At 35.2% G+C, this 26,637-nt stretch overlaps 1 protein-coding gene across 25 annotated transcripts in view; it reads right to left on the bottom strand.

Annotated features, from left to right (window-relative positions):
• The window catches only part of SLC4A10 (solute carrier family 4 member 10), a 275,647-nt gene that overhangs the window by 167,069 nt on the left and 81,941 nt on the right, over positions 1–26,637 (bottom strand). For all 25 annotated transcript variants that reach the window (XM_070581380.1, XM_070581389.1, XM_070581385.1 and 22 more), the window contains one exon: positions 5,712–5,793. In XM_070581380.1, coding sequence (XP_070437481.1) covers positions 5,712–5,793 — 82 coding nt within the window. The remainder of the gene's footprint in view (positions 1–5,711; positions 5,794–26,637) is intronic.

The following is a 26,637-nucleotide window of genomic DNA, read 5'->3' as shown; positions in this document are numbered from 1 at the left end:
GATATCACTTCACATCCATTAGGATGGCTACTATTAAAAAAAAAATCACAAGTGTTGGCGAGGATGTGGAGAAATTGAGATGCTTGTGCACTGTTGGTGAGAATGTAAAATTGCGCATCGTCTCTGGAAAACAGTATGGCAGTTCCTCTAAAAATTAAAAATAGGATTTCCTTATGATCCAGCAATTCCACCTATGGGAAATATTCAAGAGAATTGAAAGCAGGATTTCAAAGAGATATTTGCACACCCATGTTCATAATGACACTATTTGCAATAACCAAGAGATGAAAGCACTATGTCCATCGACAGATGAATGGATAAACAAAATGTAGTATATACATACAATGGGAGTCAGCCTTAAAAAGGAAATTCTAACACATGCTGCAAAATGGATGAAACTTGAGGACATTATGCTAAGTGAAATAAGCCAGTCCAAAGAAGAAAAATACTGCAAGCTTCCACTTATATGAGGTATCTAGCATAGCCAAATTCATAGAAACAGAAGGTAGAATGGTGGTTGCTAGGGCCTAGGGGGAGGAGGAAATGGACAGTTGTTGTTTAATGTGTACAGAGTTTCATTTTTCAAAGATGAAAAAGTTCTGGAGGTTGGTTACACAACAATGAGAACATACTTAACACTACTGAACTGTATGCTCAGAAATGGTTAATATGGCAGATTTTATGTTATGCATTTTGTATCACAAAAAAAAGTCTTTAAAAAAAATTTTAGAAAAAACAATTCAGTTGTTTGAGAGTATTTCCTTGACTGGAAATTGATCAGTTCAGTCAAAATAGCTAAAATAATAGCATATCATATTTAGCCATTGAATTTTCTTCTCTTTATTATCATCTAATTATTAATAGGACCTCCTATTTTTAGTGACTTGTCATTAATTTACTCTTACGCCTGCAGAAGATACAATGGTCATATCTGAAAAAATTCATTAAATTTTAAAGTACAGGCATCCATTCTGATAAAAACTGAACAAGGGTGAACAATGAAGAGAGAATCAAGGTGAATAAGAATAACTCAAGGGGCACTTGGTTATTTTATTGGGCCCATGTGGAAACTGATCCCACCCTAGAGTTTAGACTCAGTACAGCATTGCACACTCTTTCATGTTCTTTTTATCAGATTTATCAGGAAACAGACTCTGAAATGCATCTGTCTTATCATGACCTCCAACATACTTGCCACTTCTTTTTTTTTTTTTTTTGAGGAAGATTACCCCTGAGCTAACATCCACTGCCAATCCTCTTTTTTTTGCTAAGGAAGACTGGCCCTGAGCTAACATCCATGCCCATCTTCGTCTACTTTACATGCGGGACGCCCGCCACAGCATGGCTTGATAAGCGGTGTGTAGGTCCACACCCAGGATCAGAACCAGAAAACCCTGGGCCGCGGAAGAGCCTGCGAATTTAACCACTGCACCAGCAGGCCAACCCTAATACTTGCCACTCCTTGTTCATTTATTCACAGTAGTGAAACAATATGATGTTCTGCAGAACATCCATCCAGTCCAAATCCCTTCGGACTCTACCCTGGGACAGAGGGTAGGAGAGTTAAACAGCACTGGAGCAAGACCATAAACGTACCTTGCTGTATTCCCCAAAGGAATGTTGACTTCTGGTACTCCTTCTTGAAAGTAACAGAAAAAAATGCATTTGCCAGATCAAGAGCTGCATAACATGTACCTGAGGCCATGTTAACCTGCTCTAAAAAACTCCACATCTGATACAGCAGCTGCAATTTACCCTACCATTTGGCTGAGTTTGCCGTAGACCATTACCATCCTTTAGAATTTGACAAGTGGCCAGATTGGTGCATACTTCAGGTCTTTAAAGGGCACTAATCTCTGCCATTTCCTGTCAGATGCAATACTGATTTCATTCACCATTATGGCCAGGGCAAGTAGTTTCAGAGCCTTCTCACCCACTACAATGGTTCTTAACTCCAGAGCTTAAGAAACCAACGTGAAGGTCTGGCCAGTTACCAAGTATGTCTATTGGTACTGCTCAGGGACCAGGAAAATGATCAATGAATGGGTGAGATTCCCCAGGAAACACACTCTGAGATTTGTTGGAAAAAGCTGTCAGAATAACACCTTTGAGGAAATACAGGCAGCAGCATTTGGCAGAGGAAGAAGTTGAATTACGGTACAGTTGCAATAAATGCCTCAGGTGACTCCACAGGAGGTTTTGAAGCTGAGACAGCCCTTCAGGTTTGTACCAAACTGAAGCAAGAGGACTGAGCCTTTATATTCCTTCACTGATCGTTCATTGAATTCAATATGCCACAGGGGAGGTAACTCCCATAGGCAAGAGGCAGCTCCCTCCAGCTAAAGGTAATTTCTAGGGAAGAACTCAGGTGTGAGACAACAGAGGCAACACCCATGGCGACTGGAGAAATAAGTGCCTCAGTCCTTAAGAGGGGCTATTGGAGGTTCATTGGAACACCCACTACTAGGGTTGCCAGATTTAGCAAATAAAAAATGATAAATAAAATATTGCATGGCATACCTATACTAAAAAGTTATTCATCACTTATCTAAAATTCAAATATAACTGAGCATTGTGTATTTTATCTGGCCACTCTATCCACTACACATATATTAAAGGGCAAGTAGAATAAAGAATTTCAAAGGTATTAATGCATTTCTCCTTTTATAATCTTATACTTAAGATAGTACTAATCCCACGTGGATGTGGGAGTCCAAAAATAAAAACTGGTTAACCTCACAATTTTTGCTCTACTCAGAATCCTGAGGTAGACTAACTATAACCACCTGGCATTTCTATAAGCTGTACTCAGGATGTTAAATTATACCAGTAATTCTACTAGCTAAGTATATACACATAAGTCCTGAGAAACAATAGTTTTCAAATTTAAAATTTTAATTGAAAGAAGAGTTTATAAAATGTGTGTCTGTCTTCAATATCAATTCCCGACTCTATTTCATTTAAAATAAATATCTATTGGTGTGTCTTATCTGCATTACTAAAGAAGCTCTTAAAAAGTGGAGCCCTGGTCTTTTCCTTTAATTAAATAAAAGGAGAGATTACCACCGCCATTACTCTCAGTAATGTTATCTTTCCAACTGGTGCTCCCCCACTTATTCATTTTATATTCTGCTGCCAGTTGATTGTTTCTGAACCATGACATCCATCACATGGCCCCTGCATTATTTTCTGAGTCAGAGTAATCAATCTGGAAACCACTAATAGATCTATTAATTCTTTGCATCCATCACAGCAGAATCCTCCATAGCATCCTCAAATGTTAGGATGTTTATCTACTTAGCATGATCTGGGAGCAAAACAAACATTTAGAAAGTCAATATAAATAAGAATTTTCCTATTTCCCTTCAGAATTCTAAAATGTAGGGGCCAGCCCAGGGACATAGTTGTTAAGTTCATGAACTCCACTTCAGCAGCCCAGGGTTTTTGGTTTTGGATCCTGGGCTCAGACCTACACACCACTCATCAAGCCATGTTGTGGCAGCATCCCACATACAAAATAGAGGAAGATTGGCACAGATGTTAGCTCAGGGACAATCTTCCTCACCAAAAAAAAAAACTAAACAAAAAACTAAAATGTAATGTTACATTTGCATTCTATGACGTTAATTTCAATCACCAGTGATTTAGCCACAATTATTCACTTCTGGAATTAAAATACCCACTATAGCATCAAAAAACAGAACAAAATCTGGCTTAACCGACTGTGTTTTGCCAATCAGAAATGTCTTTTAAATAGCATCATACACTGTCACCCATATTCCCCAACCACGCCCAGTAAAAGAAAATATATGTCATACATGTTGATATATAATTAAAATGACCTTATTAAATCTTATTTTTGTATTACATATTTTCCATCCAAAGGGACCACTCAATATTTTGCTGTAATTATTTATAAATTATTAACAGTTAACTTCCAATTATCTGTGTCTGGATCAACTATCATAATCTTTAAACCCAACATGGCTTTTCCCTGGAATTGAGTATATTTTTAGGCTAACTTCTAGATTTATTAGGTTTTCTTGTGTGTGTTTAATAAATACAAGCATAGCTTAAGTCATGGCCCAACACGAGAAGGAAGGTTAAATATGCTGCTGAAGAAAAGAGTAATATAATGGCATTTCAAACCCAAGAGGAAATCATCTCTATATTATCCATTATCAATTACGTGTTTCAAGTTTGTGCTCCCTTCAATTTGTGTAATGAATATGGATAGCACAGTGAGTCACTACACCCACCCAATAAGTACCTTTCCAGATCTTGGTATTTTCTCTGCACCAAGCAAAATGTCAGGCACAAACAGAGTAGGTATAGTTGTTGAAAGTCATCTCTAAATATTATATTAATTCTCCTGTTATTTAATTGTTTTAGCTAAAGACAAGACCTAAGCACAATGAATTTAATTGTAATTTAAGCAGTTACAATACAATTCCTAAGGGGAATAAATCCTTACTTCTCAGTTTCAGTAGATTATTGGGAGCTATCTGATTAGTTTTACTTAAGACTACTTAGGTTTCTCTTTTCACTCAAAAGAGGAAAATTTCATATATCTTGTGTCTCACTAGTAATAATTTCTGGTTAAAAAATAAAAATGAGGGGCTGGCCCAGTGGTGTAGTGGCTAAGTTCACATGCTCTCCTTCTGTGGCCCAGGGTTCGCAGGTTTGGATCCTGGGCACAGACCTAAGCACAGCTCACCAAGCCATGCTGAGGCAGCGTCCCACAGACAAAATAGAGAAAGACTGGCACAGATGTTAGCTAGTGACAATCTTCCTCAAACAAAAAGAGGAAGATTGGCAACAGAGATGCTAGCTCAGGGCCAATCTTCCTCACCAAAAAATAAACAAATAAATAATAAATAAATAAAATAAAAATGAACTAGTAGTGTGTGTACATTAAACTTTGGTGTAATAATAATTGTCAATACTTTTGTAATTCTTATGCCAGCTACTATTCTAAGTATTTTTCCCTTCATTTTCATAAAATCTTTAGGAAATATATTCAATTATTATACTTATTTTAACAGTTGAGAAAACTGAGGTGCAGAGAAGTTAACTAACTGGCTGAAGTTTCTGTAGCAAATAAGGGGCAGAACTGGTATTTGAACTCAGTACAGCTTGGTTTGAGAGCCTGTGCACTTAACTACTAGACCATACTACCTTCCTGTTGAATTATCTGACCTTCTTCCTATTGAAGAGAACACAGACAAATGGTGCCTCCACCTCTCTCTCATATATATCTGAGTAGAACTAGAACACCAATTATCTTTAACTCTCTTCCAGTGACATCCTACTCTGACAATATAGGCTGGCTTAGATGCCCCTCCTGTCTAGTCTCCTCTCTCACATAGTACCTAAGATGCTGGTCTGTTATAATTTTTTTCTTTTCATTCCCCAATCAATAATAATTCCTTGAAGCAAGGGTTATTGAAAGACTGGCACACAACACAGTGCCTGGAATATAGCAGAGGTTCAATAGATGTCTGTTGGATGAATGACCACTTCTCATTGCTTAGGCCTGCCCTTTGGCATTCTGGACTGCACCAAAACAATCATTTCCACCACCCATCACCACCATCATTACTCTAATATCAGCTTCTGCAATTCTCCACATCGTGACAAATTTTGCATTTCTCTTTGAAATGCTTTAGAAAAGCATACCAACAGCTATCCCAGAGGAAAAAATGTCTTACCTTCTAAATCTTCTTTCTCAAAGTGTGTTTTGAGAATAGAACGAGTTCCACCTCTATCCACAACTGCCTCTTCATCGTTTCTCTGTAGAATGGGAAGAAAGAAGATGACATGATAGCACATTTATTCTCTTAATTTCAGAAACTAAACTTTAATAGGATCTAATAGTTTAGGGGTTTAATTCAGCCACTTCAACCTATTTGTACATGATTATTCTATATGATTATCAAGTGTTAGTTTAAAAAGGAGGAGACTAAAATTAATTTGACCACTTATTCAGTGGAGGAATGTCATTTGATTTTCCATGAAATGGAAGGCAGTCAAACATTCCAGTTGGCATCATTTGTTGGTGAGATGAAAAACAGAAAACAAACAGTTATCCTGTCAATTTAGTAACACGCATTCTTATCTCTGATAGAGAATTCTTGTTAACAAGATAACATTTTGAACTACACAAGGAAAATATGAAAATCATTAGTATTAACACCACTAATGCTATGGCAGGGTGAAATAATTCCACTCCATTAAAAATGGGGCGGGGGGGGATCTAATCTCCTGATAGCAATTAGTAACAATTATTAGGTAAACTACAACTCTAATTACTTTGCTTCAGTATAATGCATTTTATTCAAACTAAACTATAAATTACAATCATGTGCATTAAACCTTCATTCAGTTTGTATATATATACATAAACTGTTATATATATATATATATATATATATATATATATATATATATATAACACATACACTTTTTTTACCTATTTGGAATGGTTGGGCAGACGTTGTCTTCTGGACATCCTACATGCTCAAAACAATACACTGACTGATTTGGTACTCAATAAGACAATGGGGGAAGGGGTGAGTATAATCCATTTACTATGCAGAAATAGACAAAACACAAAATACTGAATGAAGGGAAATACAAATTATTTCCAACTTTTATCTGATTGTTAACACATACATAAAAATTGCCTTAAAAGTGAACACTGAGCACAAAAGGAGAAATGGAAAGGTAGACTAAAGATGAATGAGTCTTCCAAGATCTATTTCTAAGCCTATTCTAGTATAAGACTTTAAAAAAGTAAGAGATTTGTGTCTTCTTTGAAAGCTTTTTAATTCCTGAACATAATCACGATAAAGATTTAGTCTCCATGTTTTAAAAATCAGTAATTTCAACTGCAGGATTAGAGACATACTTCAACCTAGAAAGACTGGCTGTCATGTGCTTCACATGCAGCAAAACATACAGAAGAAGGACATGTTTTATAGTCTGTAGTCCTGTGTCTTTCTGAGAACATGTGCTGAGTCAGGTCAGGGCAAAGTGTTTGAAATCAGAGTTAAAGAAATCTACACTATGAATGAGAGAAAAAAATGAAAGTGAATACAGGATTCAGAGGTCATTGCTCTTCTGTTGGGCAGTTTTAAAAATCTGTTGGTTTGAGCAATAATAACAATAGAAAAAACTAAAGATGGGATTTATATAATTTCCCTGAACCAAAAAAATCCAAGTTTCAGCCTATTTAGAGTCTGTTCTTGATACATTTACAAGTCAAATCTATCCTGTATGCAAATACATTCAAATATATGTCACATTGGAATGTATCTCTGCCCTCAGGGGTGTTGTTAGGAGGAATGCCCAAAGCTAAGTCATGCATTCATGTTCAAAGGCCAGAAGGAGCACTATTCCACTATATCTCACAATGGTAGTCTTTCAAAACAAATGCAAAATGGAAAACTTTATATAGAATATAAGCTGTATTCTCCTATATAATATTTAATTTTGATTTCAAGGACCTGAATCAATTTTCAACTTATATAAAATGGCTTATCTGCTTATTTTTAAAAAGCATGTATACTGTCCATATACAAAAGATAATTGTATTGAATAGCTAATGTTAAGATATTGAGATAAAACAAAATTTTGCAGCAGAAGTAGAAGCGGAATCTAAATAGGAAATAGTTGATTATTTAATTACTATACAAGTTGCAAACAGAAGTGACCTAGTTTGAACGTTGTTTTGAAAGAAAAAAGAACTAGAAGCTAGAATGCAAATGTTATTCAATGTAAGTGACCAATTTTCAGGTTTCATATACATTATCCTCTTTAAATACTCTCTGGATATTCCATAAAGACATCAAATGTATGATCTCTCAATCTGAAAATGCCCGAGATAAAAATTAATACTAATACACATACTGAAATTCCTCTACTTTGATTATAGTTCAAAAGATCATTTCAATATTTTTGAAGACTTTTTAATGGAGTATTTCCCTTCCTCCTTATTACCAAGAGCAAGTAAACACGGGATGTGATGAAGGGAATGCAGAGGGACATATGGGACTAGGTGCCAGTCTATGTGGTAATTCCAAATAGACTGGTAAGGTTTTTATTATACATTTTATTCTATACATTAATGTGCCTTAATTACCGTTTAGGAACAAATTTTATCACTGTGTAGGGAGAAAACATATAAATATACTACATTGCCTCCCAATACAATTTACCCTTGCCACCTCATTGAGTAAACATTCATAAAATGATTGATTCCATTAAATAGCAAAGGACAATGTTTTAAAATTTGGGGGGATATGACCCATAGTAAGAAATATATTCTATATCCCAAGAAGTCACATATTCATATATATGTAATCAAAACAAAAGTTTCACAAACCAAAATTTACCCTTACTATAAGCAATGCATTCTAATATTTTCTGTTCTAGGGTATTCTATTTCATTTAAAATGCTAGTCACTATCCATTAAATTTACTTCAGGCTAAAAAATGGGTTTGTTCTTCCTTCCACCAGGAGAGTAATGGTTTGCTCTTCCTAGTTCCACTGAAGCACATATCTCCCATGCCTTTCCAGGAAGGAACGAAAAAATACTATTATCTATGATCCTCTCCAGTTAAACCCTGCATATGACTAAACTGATTTGTATTCAGTTATTTTAAAGGGAAACTCCATGCAATTGGCATAACCCAAATGCATTCTATGGTTTTCTACAATTTGATTACTTCTAAACATTTAGACATTTGTGTTTTGGATACAAATGTATATAAATGTAAATTGGGAGTATATCTACCTCCAAAAAAAGTTTTTGAAAGGAAGAGTTTTGTTGTTTTATTTTACTAAACTTATTAAAAAGAAATAGCAGAAAAAAGAGCTTTCTAGCTCAGTTCTCATGTTTGAAGTGACCTTGAACCAATATACTCTTCTATGAAAGAGCAACTAATATGGGCCAGCACATGTAAGTGTTAAAATACTCAAATAAAAATATCAACAATTTCTTCTAGAATCGTTTATAAATACGATTAAGCTCTCTATGAATATGTAAATAACGTATTTTTTTCATTTATCATAACTCTTGAGTACAGACTTCAATGAAATAAACTTTTCTAGTTATACAAACCAAAATCTAACACTATTTCCATAAGTAGGAAAATTCAAACTTTTTCATGTCTTTTTGATAATTCTCATATCATTTGAGAATAGATTAACAGAGGAGAAAACAGTACATTTCCAATTTAGAATTCTTTCTTTCCTAGAACTATTTATCATATAAATTTTTAAAAAAGCAACCACTTTTAATGTCTTTTTTATTAGGTATTAGAATAGTATCATGTGTTGTATATTCTCCACTAGCCCTTACAGATCCACTTTCCACTCTTCTCCACCATCTGTCTTTGTGGTCTGCATCACCACGTTCCTTCGTCTTCTAGCGTCCAAGTGAGTTCAGCCAATGAGAGATAATGACAGAGGACCAGAAAGTAGGAGACATGGGCCCTGTTGGGTTGTAGTTTGGGAATGGCTGTGTTCTCTATCAAAGATCAGAGCTCTTGTCATGTGACTCTTCTAGGGCTATAGGTCTTGCCACTTTGCATTAACTGCTCCTACACCTTGCTCCTTTAGGCCTAGGAGGAGTGACAGTTTCTGACTGTTGCAGTTTCCTGGGATTTCACTAACGCTAATTGATATCCCTTTATCTTGCCTACATTTTTAAAATAGTCCCTTCATTAAGCTCTTTCTGTCATCTTTGTAGAGTGACCATCTGTTTCCTGCTGCGACCCTAATCCACACATATGTGTCACATTTGTTTTAATGACTAAAAATCCATGACATCAAATTTTTTGGAGATGGGCATATAATTCAAATGGGAACCTACGCACATGACTTTGACTAAGAAATATCTACCATAAAAATATTGCTGAGGGGCCAGTCCAGTGGTGTAGTGGTTAAGTTCACACGCTCTGCATTGGTGGCCCGAGGTTCACAGATTCGGATCCCCAGGCGTGGACCTATACACCACTCATCAAGCCACGCTGTGGTGGTGTCCCACATACAAAATAGAGGGAGATTGGCACAGATGTTAGCTCAGGGACAATCTTCCTCACCAAAAAAAATTAAAAAATGAAAATAAACCACATTGGAATGGGGGAAATAAAAATAAACCTAAAATATACAAAATAAATATTTTTTAAAATACTGTTGAATGAAGAGAAGAGAAAAAAATGGTAGGGAAGAGAGTTCATCAAAGAACTCTCAATAGCATGATTAACTCAAGAACGATTAGTTTCTGAAAGACATGAAAAAGAAGGTATAGAATAAACTTCTGGATATGTGAAAGGGAGTGAAGAGCAATCAAATATAAATATTTAAGACTTGCAAAGAATATTCCCCATAACTCAAGGAATGTATGTGTATATTTTTACTCACGAAGCTCCATGCAGAAGTGACCCTTCAATTCAGTGTACAAGGTCTCTCTTGGTTAATATGAATGAAACATTTTCTAGTTGTTTTAAGGAGTAATAGAAATATATAGACACATATGTTTTATAAACATGACCAGAGAGCTAGTTTTTTAAGTGTTTATTATTTCCATAGGCTCAAAACTTGTCAATCCTCATTAATGTTAAAAGTCTTCACAGAAAACTAAGGTTGATTTTACTCTCTTCACTAACATTAAAACATGTATTTTCCAAACTTGCAACATCTCACATATCATATTATTTTCATACTCTTCTTTAATAATGTGTTGCAATTGTTTCATTAAATAACAGATGCAAAATTTTAACGTCTTGGTTTTCTTAAATTATGATATAAAGAAAATTGAACATTAACATTTAGATCCAATGTTAATTTTCAACATATGCATCTGTATTTACTCTGGGGGCATTTCATTTCTTTCATTACCATGTAAGCTAAAGTATGACACAAATATAAAAAGGTCAACTGTTTAATCTCTAATTGTATTATGCTGTATTAAATAGGATAATATATGTGAAAGCATCAGCTCAGAGATTAACACAAAAGAGTTCAATAAATACTAGCTGAACTGGAATCTAAGCACAAGTGAAGCTTAACTTTAAATTTCACTTATCATATCATATTTTCATAAAATAAATGAACCCATCTAATTTTACTAGCATATACTTTGAAATTAGGTATTTAAAATCTAGTATCTACTCTAAAATATAGACTATACCATCTCATGGTAATATGAACTAAATCTATCTTATATACTGTTTTAATTAAATTATATGAAACATATTTATTCTAAAATAGCCCAGTAAATCACTCTTTCTCCTTCTCTATGTAGTTTTATTAAAGAAGCAGTCAACTTCCTTTCTAAAGTATCTAATCGGGGAGGCGGCAATTAGGTTTCATTTACTTATGTAAAGTAAATGTGTTATTGCATCTTTACACATATAAGAAAAAAATAGAACTGAGAATAAGAATTGGAGAGGAAAATCCTCTGTCAAAGGAATAGGGCTAAGAACGCATAAACTAAATCGTTCTGTAAAAATTTCAAGATTTTTCTTATTCATTTACTTGGAAAACTCCACCCATGCAAACATTAAAGACCACTTGAGAGACTACACAGTTAGGTCTGGGAAGTTCATCTGTTGAAATGAAATAGTCCAGAGTCAGGTTCAGGAGTGAAAGTCTTCCAAGGCTAGGCTATTTCTGGCTCAGAATTAATTTCATCACAACAAACAGTATTGTACTTATTACTGCCACAGTGACTAAAGAATACTATCTCTCCTAGTGGGTCCAACATCTGATGGTTTAAAACGTGAGAAGTTAAAAACAGTTTTAATTAGCCAAAAGTATTTTAAACAGTAGTGATACCTGCGTGATTGAGTTATCACCTTGTTTCCCTACCTGATCTTCCAGATTTGTCTGTTTGTTTTGAACTCCAGACTTGATTCCTACCTGGTTCTTAAGAGTCCTTCTAAAGCCTCAGTTCTGCCCACGAACCCAAGTGTGTACCCAGACAATGGTATTAACTACTGCTAGATTTCCTTACATGCCTCAGGCTGTCTTTACTGTCTTCACGCTGCTTTCTCATAAATGCCATACAAGGCTCCATCTGTCTTGTCGGTTTTCCTTGATTTGTCCCACTGTGTCCTTCACTAAGCATCTGCCACATCCCCATGAGCTTGTTTGGTGCTCAAGTCCAAGTTCTTGCTGGTATGACCTATCGCTCTCCTGCTGATGCTCCATTTAGGAGGTCAACAGAAAGGCAGTGTTGGATAGACGCTGAAAGTTTCTCTAGGGGGCCATGTACCACCCGGATTCAAGCCCTGTTTCAATTAATCCCTAGCTGTGTGACTTTGGCATTTTATGTAATCTCTCTGTGTCTTGAGTGACTGACTAAGACGTGTAAGTTCTCAAAATTCCCAGGCATGTACTAAGTTCTCAATAAATGCCAATTATTATTATTGCTATTTATATTATTATTTGCAGTATTGGAACGACAAAAATCAATAAGACATGGCTCCTTCTCTCAACAAGCTTATAGAATTCATGTTAAGTACAACACACAATGGTATTGTGAAAGAAATTCATACAGGTAACACTCAACTATAAAGATTATTATTTTTCTCCAAAAAACTCAGTAAAGACTCCATTAAAAGAGACACATGACCTGATTTTTAAAAGATCAATATGTCCTGGCCAGGCAGACAAGGGGACAAAGTGGTAGTTTGGTCATAAGTATCAAGACAAAAACCTAGCTTTTGAATAAGGGTGAAAGACATGAGTGGAAGCCTGGAAGCTGGAGCAAGATTGACTTGATGCTAAACTGTCAAGCTACTCATTTGACTCTCCTTACAATCCAAATGGCTGGGGAAAAATTCTCCTCAAATCTTAGACAAGATAAAAAATCTTGATGTGAAAAAGTAGAACTTCTAGGAATTAGAAAAAATAGAGAGAGAGGGAGAGATAATTTTTTAAATTAAACACTCTACAGATGGGTGAAACAGTAGACTAGACAGAAGATATAAGAATTAGGAAACTGAGAACAAGACCTGGAAAAATTGCACAGAATGTAGCACAGAACAACAAGGACATGAAAAGTATGAAACAGATCATTTAAAAAATGGAAGATAATAGGAGAAAGTCTAACATATACGTAATTGAAGTTATAGAAGCTAAGAATACAGAGAACAAGGGAGAAGTACTGTTTGAAGATAACAGGTGAAAAATTTCTGCAATTGATAGTAGAGATGAATCCTTGGATTCAAGAATCACAGTGAGTCACAAACAGGATAATTAAAAGATAATTCACACCCACACATATCATGTGAAACTACAGAATGACATATTTTAAAGCAGCGAGGAAAAAAAAAGATTACGTATAAAGGAATGATAAAATAAAAATAGAAGCCAGGAAACAGTAAAACATCTTCAGGATACTAAGGAAAAACAATTGTTAGAAGTATATACCCAGCAAAGCTATCACTCAAGGAAGACATTTTTGCCAAACAGAAACTGAGAGCATTTATCACCAAACCATCCTTCCTAAATGAATTTCTAAGTATGTACTTCAGGAAGAAATAAAAAGATCCCACAAAGGATGTCTGAGATGCAGAAGGAATGCTGAGCCAAGAAACAGAAGGATATAAACAAATATAAGTAAAATAAAAGTAAGATGAGTTTACAAATCAACTTCATGATCCCTAAGATCTTTTCTAGTTGTACAATACTTAAATTTTTCTTATATTAAGTTTTTTTCTACTTCAGTGTAAGGGTCCCTCTTTGCCTGTATTCAAGGATCCATCTGTGCTTTAGTCTAAGATAATAACATTTATAATCCCCCCGTATACCAATACCGTTCTCCACTCAAAATCTTGATATTTTTACTAATACAGTTTAAACTTGTAGGAGACATAAGTATCAATTACAGGAAGGGGACAGAAGTTTGCAAAAATATTTTAAAATAAATTTAGTGATTTCTACCTTTTCCATCAGGAATAAAGGTTTCTTCTTTGCAACTTTGTAAGAATCTAGAAAATTAGAGTACTGTCCAAGTATTTAGCCTTCTCATCACAAATTAGGACAGGTCTGAGTTGGCCTACATACACAGCAGTCAATTATATAAATTATTTAAACTGAAATAAACCCATAGTGTCTGTATGAGTTATAGGTGAATTGGATTTGAACATTCAATAATTTGCAAACTGAAGATAGAAAGAAGTTTCCCAATATAACTAAAACCAACAAATCAAACCAGTTAGGGCAAATAATAAAATAATATTTATAAGACATTATTGATTAAATAAGTAGGAAAATTCCAAAATATTTTTAAATAACTAAAACGGTATTGAGGAGGAAGAAAAATAAAACATTAGAAGATGAACTTCAATGATGAGTAAACAAGCAGTGAAAAGAGACATTTCAGGTATACACATGAGGTATGAAAACTGTAGTGTTTAAATATTAATTTAAAAAGTAAAGTAAGCAACAAGTTCAGTGACTTTTTCTTTAACTTTAATGATTGCTTATTACTGATGTTTTATCATATTACTGATAAAGTAGTAGAAATCTGAGTAGCCAAGCAATTTACTAAAAAATTGACTATTGCATTTAATACCAACTTTAAGCCAACGATTTTCCGAATTGCACAAACGCCAAAAATGTGGGAGAGTGAGTGGAGAAGGGCCATTGTATTTACTTTCCCCTTTAGATCTAAAAAAGAACAAAACCAAACAAACAAAAAAAACTGTGCTCTTAAATTTTCTAATTGTCTAAAAATCCAAGGGATAAAGAAAAATAAAATAAAGACTACCCTAAACATGGAAAAAAATGGAATTGGATTTGAAATGGGAAATGAGAAAAAAGAAAGGGATGAATAAAAACATATATAACACTCCTGATGCATAACTTCTTAAATTTCCTCAATTAGTCCCTGCACAAGCCCAAAGACTATCTATTATTTAAATTAAATTTGTGTATAATTGAGATGTGAGGATTTCTTCTACTTCTTTGAAGAACCAAGCTCCAATTATTAGAAATATATGTAATTAATCTGCTTCTCTACTTATATTTAACTGAAACAGACAAAACTAATTTATACTTTGCATCACAGCTATAAATAGCTCTCATTTTTTAAATTCATACTATCAATAGGCACAGAGCTAAGGTCTATGAGAGGAAGCAGAGTGGTGGCTAAGAAAATCTGTGAAACCAGACAGCTTGGGTTCATATCCAGTTCAGACACTTACTACTTACTTGGGTTCATATCCAGTTCAGACACTTACTACTTACTTAGCCCTGCGACTTTGAGCAAACTCTTTGTGCCTCAATTTCCTCATATGCAAAATGGGAATTATTTTATTTACTTCATATGGTTATTATGAAGATTAAATGAGTTACATGTTGTTAATGTGTTTAGAACAGTACCTAGGAGTTCTATATTAGTGTTAGTCAAGTAAATATACTTTATCTTATATAATCCTCTCAACAGTTCTAGAAAGTAGACATATTTATCTCCACTTCAAGGATGAGGAATTTGAAGCTCAGTTAAGAAAGGCTAAACGATTTGTCCACGAGTATAATTTGCTCAACTAACATTAGGCAGGATTAGGATGGGAATCAAATGTTATACGAATTTAAAATTCACGTTTCTTTCTACTGTGTCACATACTGCCTCATTTTCTCAAAAACTTAGCCATTTTTCTCCCAATTTTTACATGTTGCATATATAACATTAACAATAACAGAAATTTTATATAGAAAAAATTAAATGACATTCAAGCCCTCTTTCTGAAACCTTAGAATTTCCTATATTTTCCTCTAATCCATGTCAATAAGAATATATGTGAACATAGTTATGTATTTTGATTCTTTTAATCTTAAAGTGTGGTTATTGCTAGTGCTTACAATATCATGTGGTCCTCTATCTTTTCCTGGACTACAAGAAGAGTATTATACGTTTCCCAGACTCTTGCAGTAACTAGTGTTGACCAAAGGGTTCTAAGCAAAAGTGATATCGTGTGTCACATCAGGGCCAAAGTACAGAAGAATGGCTTTGCTCCGGACTCCTCTCTTCCCAAGTGCAGTGACCAAAATCAGGTGTCCAGGTGGTGCAGCTATAAAATCATCGAGCCGCTGTCAGTTTGAATTCCTGAGCGACTGTGTGGAACAGAATTTCCCAATGTCAGCCCTGACCCACTCTAGAAATGCAGTATGAACAAGAAATAAATGTTCATTCTATTAAGCCACTGAGATTTTGGAGTTATTGCTGCAGCATACCTTAGTCTATCCTGACTAGGGAGAAAACAAACATTTTTATATTTATACTTCTCAAAATTATACTTTCTAATTGTTACATAATATTTCATCCAGTTGGATCTCATATAGTTTGCTTAATGCTTCCCGTAGTATTGGCCACTTAGATTTTTATCTAATTTCTCACTAATACAAATAATTTTTCAATAGCTGTATTTATAAAGATTACATGTTAGAAAATTTAACAGAAGCATATAGAGGATAAATAAATTACTATCTTTGGTTCCTACTGCATCAAAACACTGGATACAACTGACTACGTATTTAAAAGTACTCGTGTAAAATGCAATTGAATGGTAGAACATACTTTTCTAATGAAATAAAGAAATCTTAAAGGAAGAAGTTAAGACAACAGGCTAAAGAAGATAGACTTTGATGCAGAAATAGCTACACAAGAGCAGAGATTTAAAAATGAGAAGGGATGAAGATATTGGACCTGTGAGAAAAACAGGTTAAAAATGTTTAAAAGACAGGATCAACATTATGAGAGAAAATAGAATGAGAAAAACAGGTATATGCCACCGATAGCTATTTGTTAGTATGTGAAAAAAAGAGAGAATGATAATGGCTTAAAATTTTAAAAATAGAAATATTAGAATATTGGACTTCGCATATGGCTGCTGAGAGGACTCCTTAAAATCATCTAATCTATGATCCTTCTTTTAAAGGTGAGAAAACTCAGATCCTAAAAGATTAAGCCAAAATCTCAATTAATCACACAACACAGCTTCCATTTCTTCTCTACTTCAGATTCCTCCACCTTCTGAAGTTCGTGAAAGCAAACAGTCTAAGTTTGGAAAACACACACCATATCAAGAAAAGAATTAATATGACGTTGAAGATAAGCTTTTCTCATTTTAGGCAAATAATCAGCCTTCAGCTGCCCAAACAGACTAAGACGGTTACTAACAATAATAGCCATGGACAATGTTAGGCGCTTTTCAAACGTCATCTCACTAGACTCTACAGCATATTATCCCCACTTCACAAATGGGAAACTGAGGCTTCATAATTAACTAATTTTCCCAAAACTATAGAACTAGTAAAGTGCAGAAAGAGGATTTCGACTTTGATCTGTTTAATTCAAAAACTCATGTTTTTTGCTTCAGTAAATCTTCAGAGAGAAGCTGAGCCAGGCTAAGTTTTGAAGAATAAGGTTTTTGAAACAGTGAGGAGGATAGGAAATGAGGCAGGGAGATGAGCACACACAAAGGCATAGGAAAAAGTTAGCGTTAATTAGGAAATTCCAATTGTTTGATATGATTATTAGAGCACAAGGTACCCACTGAAAGTATAAAAATGAAGCTGGAAAGTGAGGGTTCACCTGCACAACAAAGATCCTTGTGTGACTCACATATTTTGCACCACGTAAGTAAAGATTATGAAGTGTTCTACAATTTAATAATTTTAAAGAAATTGTTTAGCTCAGGGCCAGTCTTCCGCACATACACACACAAAATAAAAATAAAAAAATAAAAATTGGGGGTATAGTTCTTTGAGTTTAATCACATATATAGATCCTGGAGCCACTACCACAATCAAAATACAGAATAGCTCCATTTTTCCAAGAAACTCCTTTATACTATCCCTTTTTAACCACGCTGTTTTGTGTGTTGATATCTATGTGTTGAGCTTGTTTCCAGAAACCTTGCCAAAGTAATTAGTTTTATGAGTTTTGTTTGTTGATTAGAGTTTTTGGGATTTTCTAAATAAACAGTCACGTCTGTGCATAGGGACAGTTTTATTTCTTCTTTTTCAGTCCGTATGGTTTTCTTTCTTTTCACGCCTCTTGCATTTGCTAGGTCTTGTAGTACAACATTAAATAGAAGTGGTGAGACCACATCTTTGCTCTGTTCCTCATCTTAAGGGTAGAGCATTCAGTCTCTCACAATTAAGTATCACGTTAACTGCAGGTTTTGAGTGATGCCGTTTCAGGTTGAAGAAGTTTCCTTCTCTTCCTAGTTTTCTGCAAGGTTTTTTTTTTGCAGGATGAATGTGGAATTTTGTCAAATGCTTTTTCTGCATCAATGAAATGATCATGTGGTTTACCTTATTTGAACTGTTAATGTTGTGGATTACTTTGATTGGTTTGAAAATATTAAACCAGCCTTGCACTTTCAGGATAAAATCCATTTGGTCATGATGTAGTATTCTTTTTATAAATTGATGGGCTCAATTTGATAATGTTTTGTTGAGGATATCTGCATCTATGTTCATGAGAGATATTGGTCTGTACATTTTCTTTTCTTGTTCTGCCTTTGTATGATTTTGGCAGTATGGTAATTGTGCCTTCACAGAATGTGTTGGAAAGTGTTCTTCCCATTTCTGTTTTCTGGAAGAAATTATCACTTCTTCCTTAATTTTTTTGTAGAATTCTCCAGTGAAAACATCTGAGCCTGTATTATTTCTACCTTTGAAATGTTTGTAACTATAAATTCAATTTATTTAAATGTTATAGGATTATTTAGTTGATCTATTTCATTCTGGGTGAGTTTTGGTAATATGTTATTTTCATAGAATTGATCCATTTCTTCTAAGTTGACAAATTTACCCACGCAGAGTTTTTCCTAGTATTCTCTTATCAACCTTAAATGTATCACATTTTCTTTATCCATTCATCTGTTGATAAACACTTAGGTTTTTTCCATATCTTGGCTATGCTACAGTGAACAAGGTGGTGCATATACCTTTTCGAGTTAGTGTTTTGGTTTTCTTCAGATAAATACCCAGAAAAGGAATTGCTGGATCATATAGTAGTTCTATTTTTAATTTTTCGAGGAACCTCTATACTGTTTTCCATAGGGACTGCACTGATTTACGGTCCTGCCAAGAGTGCACAAGGGTTCCCTTTTCTCCACAACTTCGCCAACACTTTGATAAGAGCCATTCTAACATGTGTGAGGTGATATCTCATTGTGATTCAATTTGCATTTCCCTGATAATTAGTGATGTTGAGTATCTTTTCATGTCTGTTGGCCATCTGTATATCTTCTTTGGAAAAATGTCTGTTCAGAGCCTCTGCCCATTTTTTAATTGGGTTGTTTGAGTTCTTGCTATTGAGTTATATGAGCTCTTTATGTATTTTGTATATTAACCCTGTATCAGATATATGATTTGCAAATATTTTCCCCCATTCAGTAGGTTGCTTTTTCATTTTGGTGATGGTTTCCTCTGCTGTGCAGAAGCTTTTAGTTGATGTTGCCCCATTTGTTTATTTTCTCTTCTGTTGCCTTTGATTTGATGTCAAATCCAAAAAATAGTTGGCCTCTTCTGTGTTAGAAGGTTCCCTCAGAAGTCACATGATTTTGGTCAAGTACTCATATGTAAGAATATGAAACTAAAAAGCTAACCAGAAATCCTGACTATGTGGATAGGGCTTGTCAACTTTGAGCATACTGTAAAGTAATTTGGTTTGACAGTTTCTTTGGAGAACTCTGATGTCAATATGTCCGGTAAGTTCCTTTTGAGCTTGTTAGATTCCAGTTGGATCCTCCAGTATCCTGTCTGGTGGATGAAGGTCTGGCTGCCAGCTTTATGGGAGCAAAATGGAAGAAGAAAGTTGGGACCACAGCATTCTCACTGAATCGGGCTGTTTTTAATATGGTGTTTTCTGACTTCAACCATACCTGGTTTACTCTGTCCAAAGAGATTCTGTTCAACCCTCTCCAGAGACTAAAACTCCAGTCTACTGCTGGAGTAAAGGTAGGATATTTGCCTGATTGGCTGAAGTGGAGGAGGAAGAGGATCTGGAAATGTGATTGAATTTTAACACAGTCCTCGTTACTTTAGTAGCTTGATTTTCTCTTTCAGAGATACCTGATGCCTTTCAGGATCCTCCAGTATAAATTGGGTTCGTTCTCAGCTTCTGCCACTGCCAGTTTACAATTCCGTTTTCTCAGCCAAGTCACTTGACATTTTCCTCTGTTTTTTGCTCAGAAAATTTTATCACTGTCTTTTTCCTCTCCTATTCTTCACACCTTCCTTTAGTTTTGGTAGAGATAAAAGGTTAAAAAATACCCTTAATTGTCTTTTTAATAGGATTTTGGGAGAAAGGAAAAATAGCTGTTTGTATTCTACCTGATAGTTTTAACTAATGTCTCCTGATTTTATTTCATCTTTAACTGTAGTATATTTTCACAGCATATCAACCAGGGTAATATATTCTTATTACTATTATTTTATTACTAATATTTATTCTGTTGTTATTATAGTCCACTATAATTGTCAACACATTTTTCTAATCTCCAGTTCTTTTGCTGCTCTAAAGCATACTTCAGCACTCTTAAATTTCTATAACATAATCTATTTATTGAGTCAATATTTACTAATCTTAACATGTGTCCGAATCTGTACTAGGCAGTGGGGGTACTAAATTAAAAGACACACTTCCCTTCTAGGATTTCACATTCTAAGAGGGAAAATATACAAGTATGTATCTTTTCAAATGTTATACGTGGTGAATGTCATACCAGAAGTAGGTTTAGTATTCTAAGGGATATATAAATAACCACCCAATCCCACTAACTGATGCTTCACTGAGTCTTAAAGGGCAAATGGGATTATCAAGGTAAATAAGAAGAAGAGCATTCTAGGCAAATGGCATAGTTGTACAAAAGCATGGTGGTATCAGTGACTTCAAAGGAAATAAATTCCCATTCTTTTTAATTTGATAGTTTTTTTTAAGATAGCTCAAATGATTACAACATCTTGATGAGGAACTCATTAGCACTACTAATTTCACTGTAATTTTTTGTATGAGGAAATTAAGATACATTCAAACTTTACAATAAGCCAATAGTAGAGCTAGAACTAGAACTAAAATTTTGGTTTTCTGATTGCCATCTGAACAGTCAATCACTGGACAACTCTAACTCTACATTCTGAAACTGTTAGTCTGATTTTTCTGAGTGTTGCGTATAATTGCAGTAATAAGAACTAATATTCATTGTAAGGCTTACAATGTGCCAGGCACAGTGCTAGAACTTCACACACATTTACTCATTAAAAATCTTCAAAAAACATGAGTATTCTGAGACTTAAAGAGGCTAAGAAACTTTCCCAGTAACCCTCAGCTACTATGAGGTGGAGACCGGGCTTGAAGGCATGTTAATGCTCTTAATCAATATGCTACACTGCAAAGGTATATTAGGTAAGCTTAAAAATCTAAAATTCCTTGGGGCAGACCCGGTGGCATAGTGGTTGGGTTCATGTGCTCTGCTTTGATGACCCAGGGTTCCCAGGTTCAGATCCCAGGTGTGGACCTACACACTGCTCATCAAGCCATGCTGTGGTGGCATCCCACATACAAAACAGAGGAAGACTGGCACAGATGTGAGCTCAGCGACAATCTTTCTCAAGCAAAAAGAAGAAGATTGGCAACAGATGTTAGCTCAGGGCCAATCTTCTTTACCAAAAAAATAAATTAATTAATAAAGAAATAAATGAATAAATAGAATAAAATTCCTTAATTTAGCTCTAAAACAGTTCAGAGTCTGGTCCAACCCTACTTATACACCTCAGCTAATATGAATTCTTCATGGTATCCAAAGTGACCTAGGCCATATTTTTACATGAATATTTCATACTCATTCTCCATTTTTTTATTCAACAAAAATGTATTAAGTAGTTACCATGTGCCAGGCATTGTATTAGTGCTGGCTTTAAAGAAATAAAAGACACTGCCTTTGCCTTTAAACAGTTCATAGTCAAGACAGGAAAATCAAAGACTACAATACAGCATGTATTGTGCTTCAGTTAAGGTAAGAATCGGAAGAACATAAGGAAAAGACACCTAATTCACTCTGAAGGGATAAGGGAATGTTTCAAAAGGAGGCCATGCTTAATCTAAATAAATCTGGAGGCATAAGAAAGAGTTAGCCAGGCAAAAACAAAGAGAAATGAGGGGCCAAAGGTATTATAGGCACAGAGAACAGCATTTTAAAAGATTTGAGAAAGCCTGTCTCTCTCTGACTAGTAAAATTTAGATTAAGTTTGACTAAAGATAGTTAAGTTTAAATGTCACTTCCTCATTCCTCAAAAAATTAAAATAAAACTACCATATGATCCAGCAATACCACTTCTGGGTATATATCCAAAGGAAATAAAATCACTATCTCAAAGAGACATCTGCACTCTCATGTTCACTGCCACATTATTCACAATATCCAAGACATGGAAACAACTCAAGTGTCTGTCAATGGACGAAAATAAAACAAACACAAGGGAATATTATTCAGCCATGAGAAAGAAAGAAATCCTACCATTTGTGACAACATGGATGGACCTTGAGGGCTTAAGCTAAGTGAAATGAGTCAGACAGAACAAGACAAATACTGTATATTCTCACTCATGGGAACTCAGAAAATTATCTTATTTAAAGGTAATGGACAACCTTGGAATGAGTTCAAGTAGGCAAATATGCCTGTTCCTGGCTTACATTTTAGAAAGAGTACTGTGTCAGCAGAGTGGTGAGTAGGTTGCTTTGGGGATAGCGGATGGGAATAAAAATACCAATTAAGAAATGATTACAAAAGTCCAGGTGAAAAATTAAGGTGTACTCACAGGAAGTCAATACAATGGGGAATGGAAAGAAGGGTAAAATTTAGACTCCTTAGGATAAAGAAATTTATATAACTTGGTGAATAATTGGATCTAAGTTTGGGATAAAAAAAATTGAAAATGATTATCAGGTCATCATGCTAGGAAAGACACAGAGGTTTTGAAGAGTAAATAAGTTTATTTTGGGACATAGCAAGTTTGAGACATTTATAAGATAATGAGCAGAGGTGTCTAACAAGATGCAATGTCTGGAACACTAGACAGAGGTTAAGATACAGATTTGAGCTATAGATTTTGGAATTCATCCCTATGTAAAGCAGAAGTTCTCAATTTTGGTTGCCCATCAGATTCACTTGGGAAGCTTTCTGTAAATATAGATTCCTGGGTTCTATCTCAACAGGCTTTTAGTACCTCCAGAGGCTCCATTTAGTACCTCTAAGATACTTGGGGCATCAATGTTTTTAAAAAGCTAAACATGGGGCTGGCCTGGGGGTATAGTAGTTAATTTTGCACCTTCCACTTCAGCAGCCCAGGGTTTGCAGGTTCAGATCCCGGGAGTGGACGTACACACCGCTCATCAAGCCATGCTGTGGCAACATCCCAAGTATATAATAGAGGAAGACAGGCACAGATGTTAGCTCAGGGCAAATCTTCCTCAAAAAAAAAGGTAAACATTCGATTTTGATGCATAGTCACAATTAAGAATCATTGGTGGGTAATTTAAGTCACGAGTATAGATTAGATTCATGGTTTTCAAACAGTACATTGCATTAATTAGAAGAGATTGAGAAAAAACTATCAGAAAGATTATGATAATAATAATAACTATAATTTATTGAGCACCTATGGCAGGAACTGCACTAATAAATTTACGTATATTTTTTGTAATGGAAGAGACACCAGAAAGAAGGAATAAAATGAAAGTCAAGTCACACCTCTTCAATGAAGTCTTTCACAGCACTTTCAGTTTACCTTGATGTCTTTTGTGTCAATTTGACATTTAGAATATACTATATGGCACTGTTTCAAATACCTTACTTGTATTAATTCATTAATTTAATTGATTCTCATTACAACTCTAGAGATTAGCATTTTAGCTTCCCCATTTTACAGATGACAATAATGAGGAAAAGAGAGATTACATAACGTTCCTAAAATCAACACAGCAGTAAAATGGAAGATATGGGAGCCTAACAAGGGAGTCCAACTCTAAAACTCTAGCTCTTAACTATTGTGCTATACTACCTCCCTCCAAACAATATAATAGACTCAACAAATTCTTATGAGATTGAATTAAATTTGAAAAAAAAGGAAAAGAAATGGATAGGTATAAATGGTATACATTTATATGCAGCACATTTTGCAAGGTACTTCATTGAAACCAGGGTTTTGGGCTGGCCTGGCGGTGCAGCGGTTAAATGCGCACTTTCCACTTCTTGGCGGCCTGAAGTTCGCCAGTTCGGATCCCGGGTGCTGACATGGCATGGCTTGGCACACCATGCTGTGGTAGGCATCCCACGCATAAAGTAGAGGAAGATGGGCATGGATGTTAACTCAGGGCCAGTCTTCCTCAGCAAAAAAAGGAGGATTGGCACTAGTTAGTTCAGAGCTAATCTTCCTCAAAAAAAAAAAAGAAAAAGAAAAAGAAACCAGGGTCCGTTGCCTTTTAAAAAGAGGAGTTTGATAAAGGAATATTCAATCTTTTTAACTTATTCTTATTTATATTCCCGTATTATTTTTTAAAAGGGGAGGGGTGCCGGCCCCATGGCCAAGTGGTTAAGTTCATGCACTTGGCTTCGGCGGCCCAGGGTTTCACTGGCTGGGATCCTGGGCGCGAACATGGCACTGCTCATCAAGTCATGCTTAGGCAGCATCCCACATAGCACAAGAAGGACCTACAACTATGTACTGGGGAGCTTTGGGAAGAAGAAGAAGAAAAGGGAAAAAAAAGAAGAAGAAGATTGGCAAGAGTTGTTAACTCAGTTGCCAATCTAAAAAGAATAAAAATAAAATAAAATACACCAAAAGGTGTGGGGTGGGGCAAAAGATCACTTCACTAAATGTCTTTTAGCTGCTTTTTGAGAAAAAAAATGTTTAAAAGTCTTAAAGCAACCCAAAGCCCAATGGCTTTCAAGGTTTCTCCCAGAAATAGATCTATGATTCTAAAATAAGTGCTGAAAATTTGTTGGGCCCCTACCACATGTATGGCACCTTCCAAGACAACGTAGAGTCACAAGGATTAATAAGAGCAACCTCACAAGAACTTACAGAAAAGAGAGTTTTCAAATACTGCAGACTTCTACAGGAAGAAACAGAGTATTCTCAACTATATGGGTCTGCTATTGCCCTAAATATAGAGCCAGAAGAGCAACTGTGTCTGGCTTCATTTCTACTCACACTTGTGGAATTCCATGAGTTTTACTTCCGACATACTTTATATCGATGATATACTAAATGAGAGTACTCAGTTCGAATGTTTTCACAATTCCCATGCACTATTATCATCTTCCTGGGTTGGATAACAAAAGTCACATCCCAGCTGTCATATCTAATAGAAGTCTGCTCTTGGATGTTACCCAGCTTTTTTCCTAACCCCAGGCAATACTGAAATGCTTCCAGTACACAAAGGAGAAGATTTAAAGGTGATATTAAAAGTATTAGCAATGACAATTTATTTTCTCATTTCTAAATGAACAAAGAGCAAAGCTAAAATATCTTTGCGACTTCCATGATTATAAATAGCAATTTCTATTTCCAATTTTCCCTAAGACAAAGTTCTTATTATCCAAATATTCACCACAGTGGCATGCGTATTCATTGTATTAAAATGATCCCTCTAGATTGTCCTTGGTCTAGGAAATGTCAAAAACAAAGGCAAAGCTAAATCAGATTACCTACCAATAAAATAGAGTTTACATCAGGGACAAGCAGGAGGTCTCCTAGGATCTGAAATCTGGGACTTTTGAGTGGTTGTGGATAGACTGAGAAATGCTCTCACGTGCAATTTTGATAGAGAATTTTATTAAAATCCTTCATTTTGCTTCTACCCCCTACCTTGTCAACTAACTAGTAAATCTACTCAGGAATTTAATTTTCATTTTCAAAGTCTCAAGAGGGTTAGAGCTCTGAAAATGACTGCAAAATATAGGTACTGCTCTTTTGTTTTGATTTTATTTTCTCCCAAGAATAAGGAGATCAGCACAGAAATGTTCTCAGTTAGAAATCATAATCTAACCTTGAAGACTCTACACTATCTGGTCCCAACAAACCTTTCCTATGATAGTCTGAACTACCCCACTAGACTATAGCCAGAATGAACTATTATTCCTTACCAGTCAAACATATTATTTGCTTTCTGCCTCCTTGCCTTTGCTCACATTGTTTCCTCTACCCGAAATGATCTTTCGCCTGTCCAGGCCAGCCTTCAAAGTCTACCTCAATGCTAGCTTTTCCATACTTCCTTAACTCCCCATCTAGCCTCTTCTCTCCTCTTCCCACTCAGCTTGAAATATTGTGCCCACTGAACTCACAGCAGAAAATTTATGCTACTTTCACATCCCTTTTGAATCTCAATAGCACTCACTACTTTTCACATTCTATTATAGTTACTTGCTTTTAGTGGTCATGACTTACCACCTGCAACTTCCTGAAGGCAAGGACCTATTGGTCTTTATATCCTTAGCCTGTACTGTGCTTGCTAGAACAATGTAGGGTTTTGTATGTTTGCTCATATGTTGTTTTAACAAATTGCACTATGTTGAGATTTGATTGACCCCATGCCAACTTTTGAG

This window comes from Equus przewalskii, chromosome 17, assembly GCF_037783145.1.
Source record: "Equus przewalskii isolate Varuska chromosome 17, EquPr2, whole genome shotgun sequence".
Classification (NCBI taxonomy): domain Eukaryota; kingdom Metazoa; phylum Chordata; class Mammalia; order Perissodactyla; family Equidae; genus Equus; species Equus przewalskii.
Note: the sequence above shows the minus strand (reverse complement) of the source record. Positions and strands in the feature narration are given on the sequence as shown.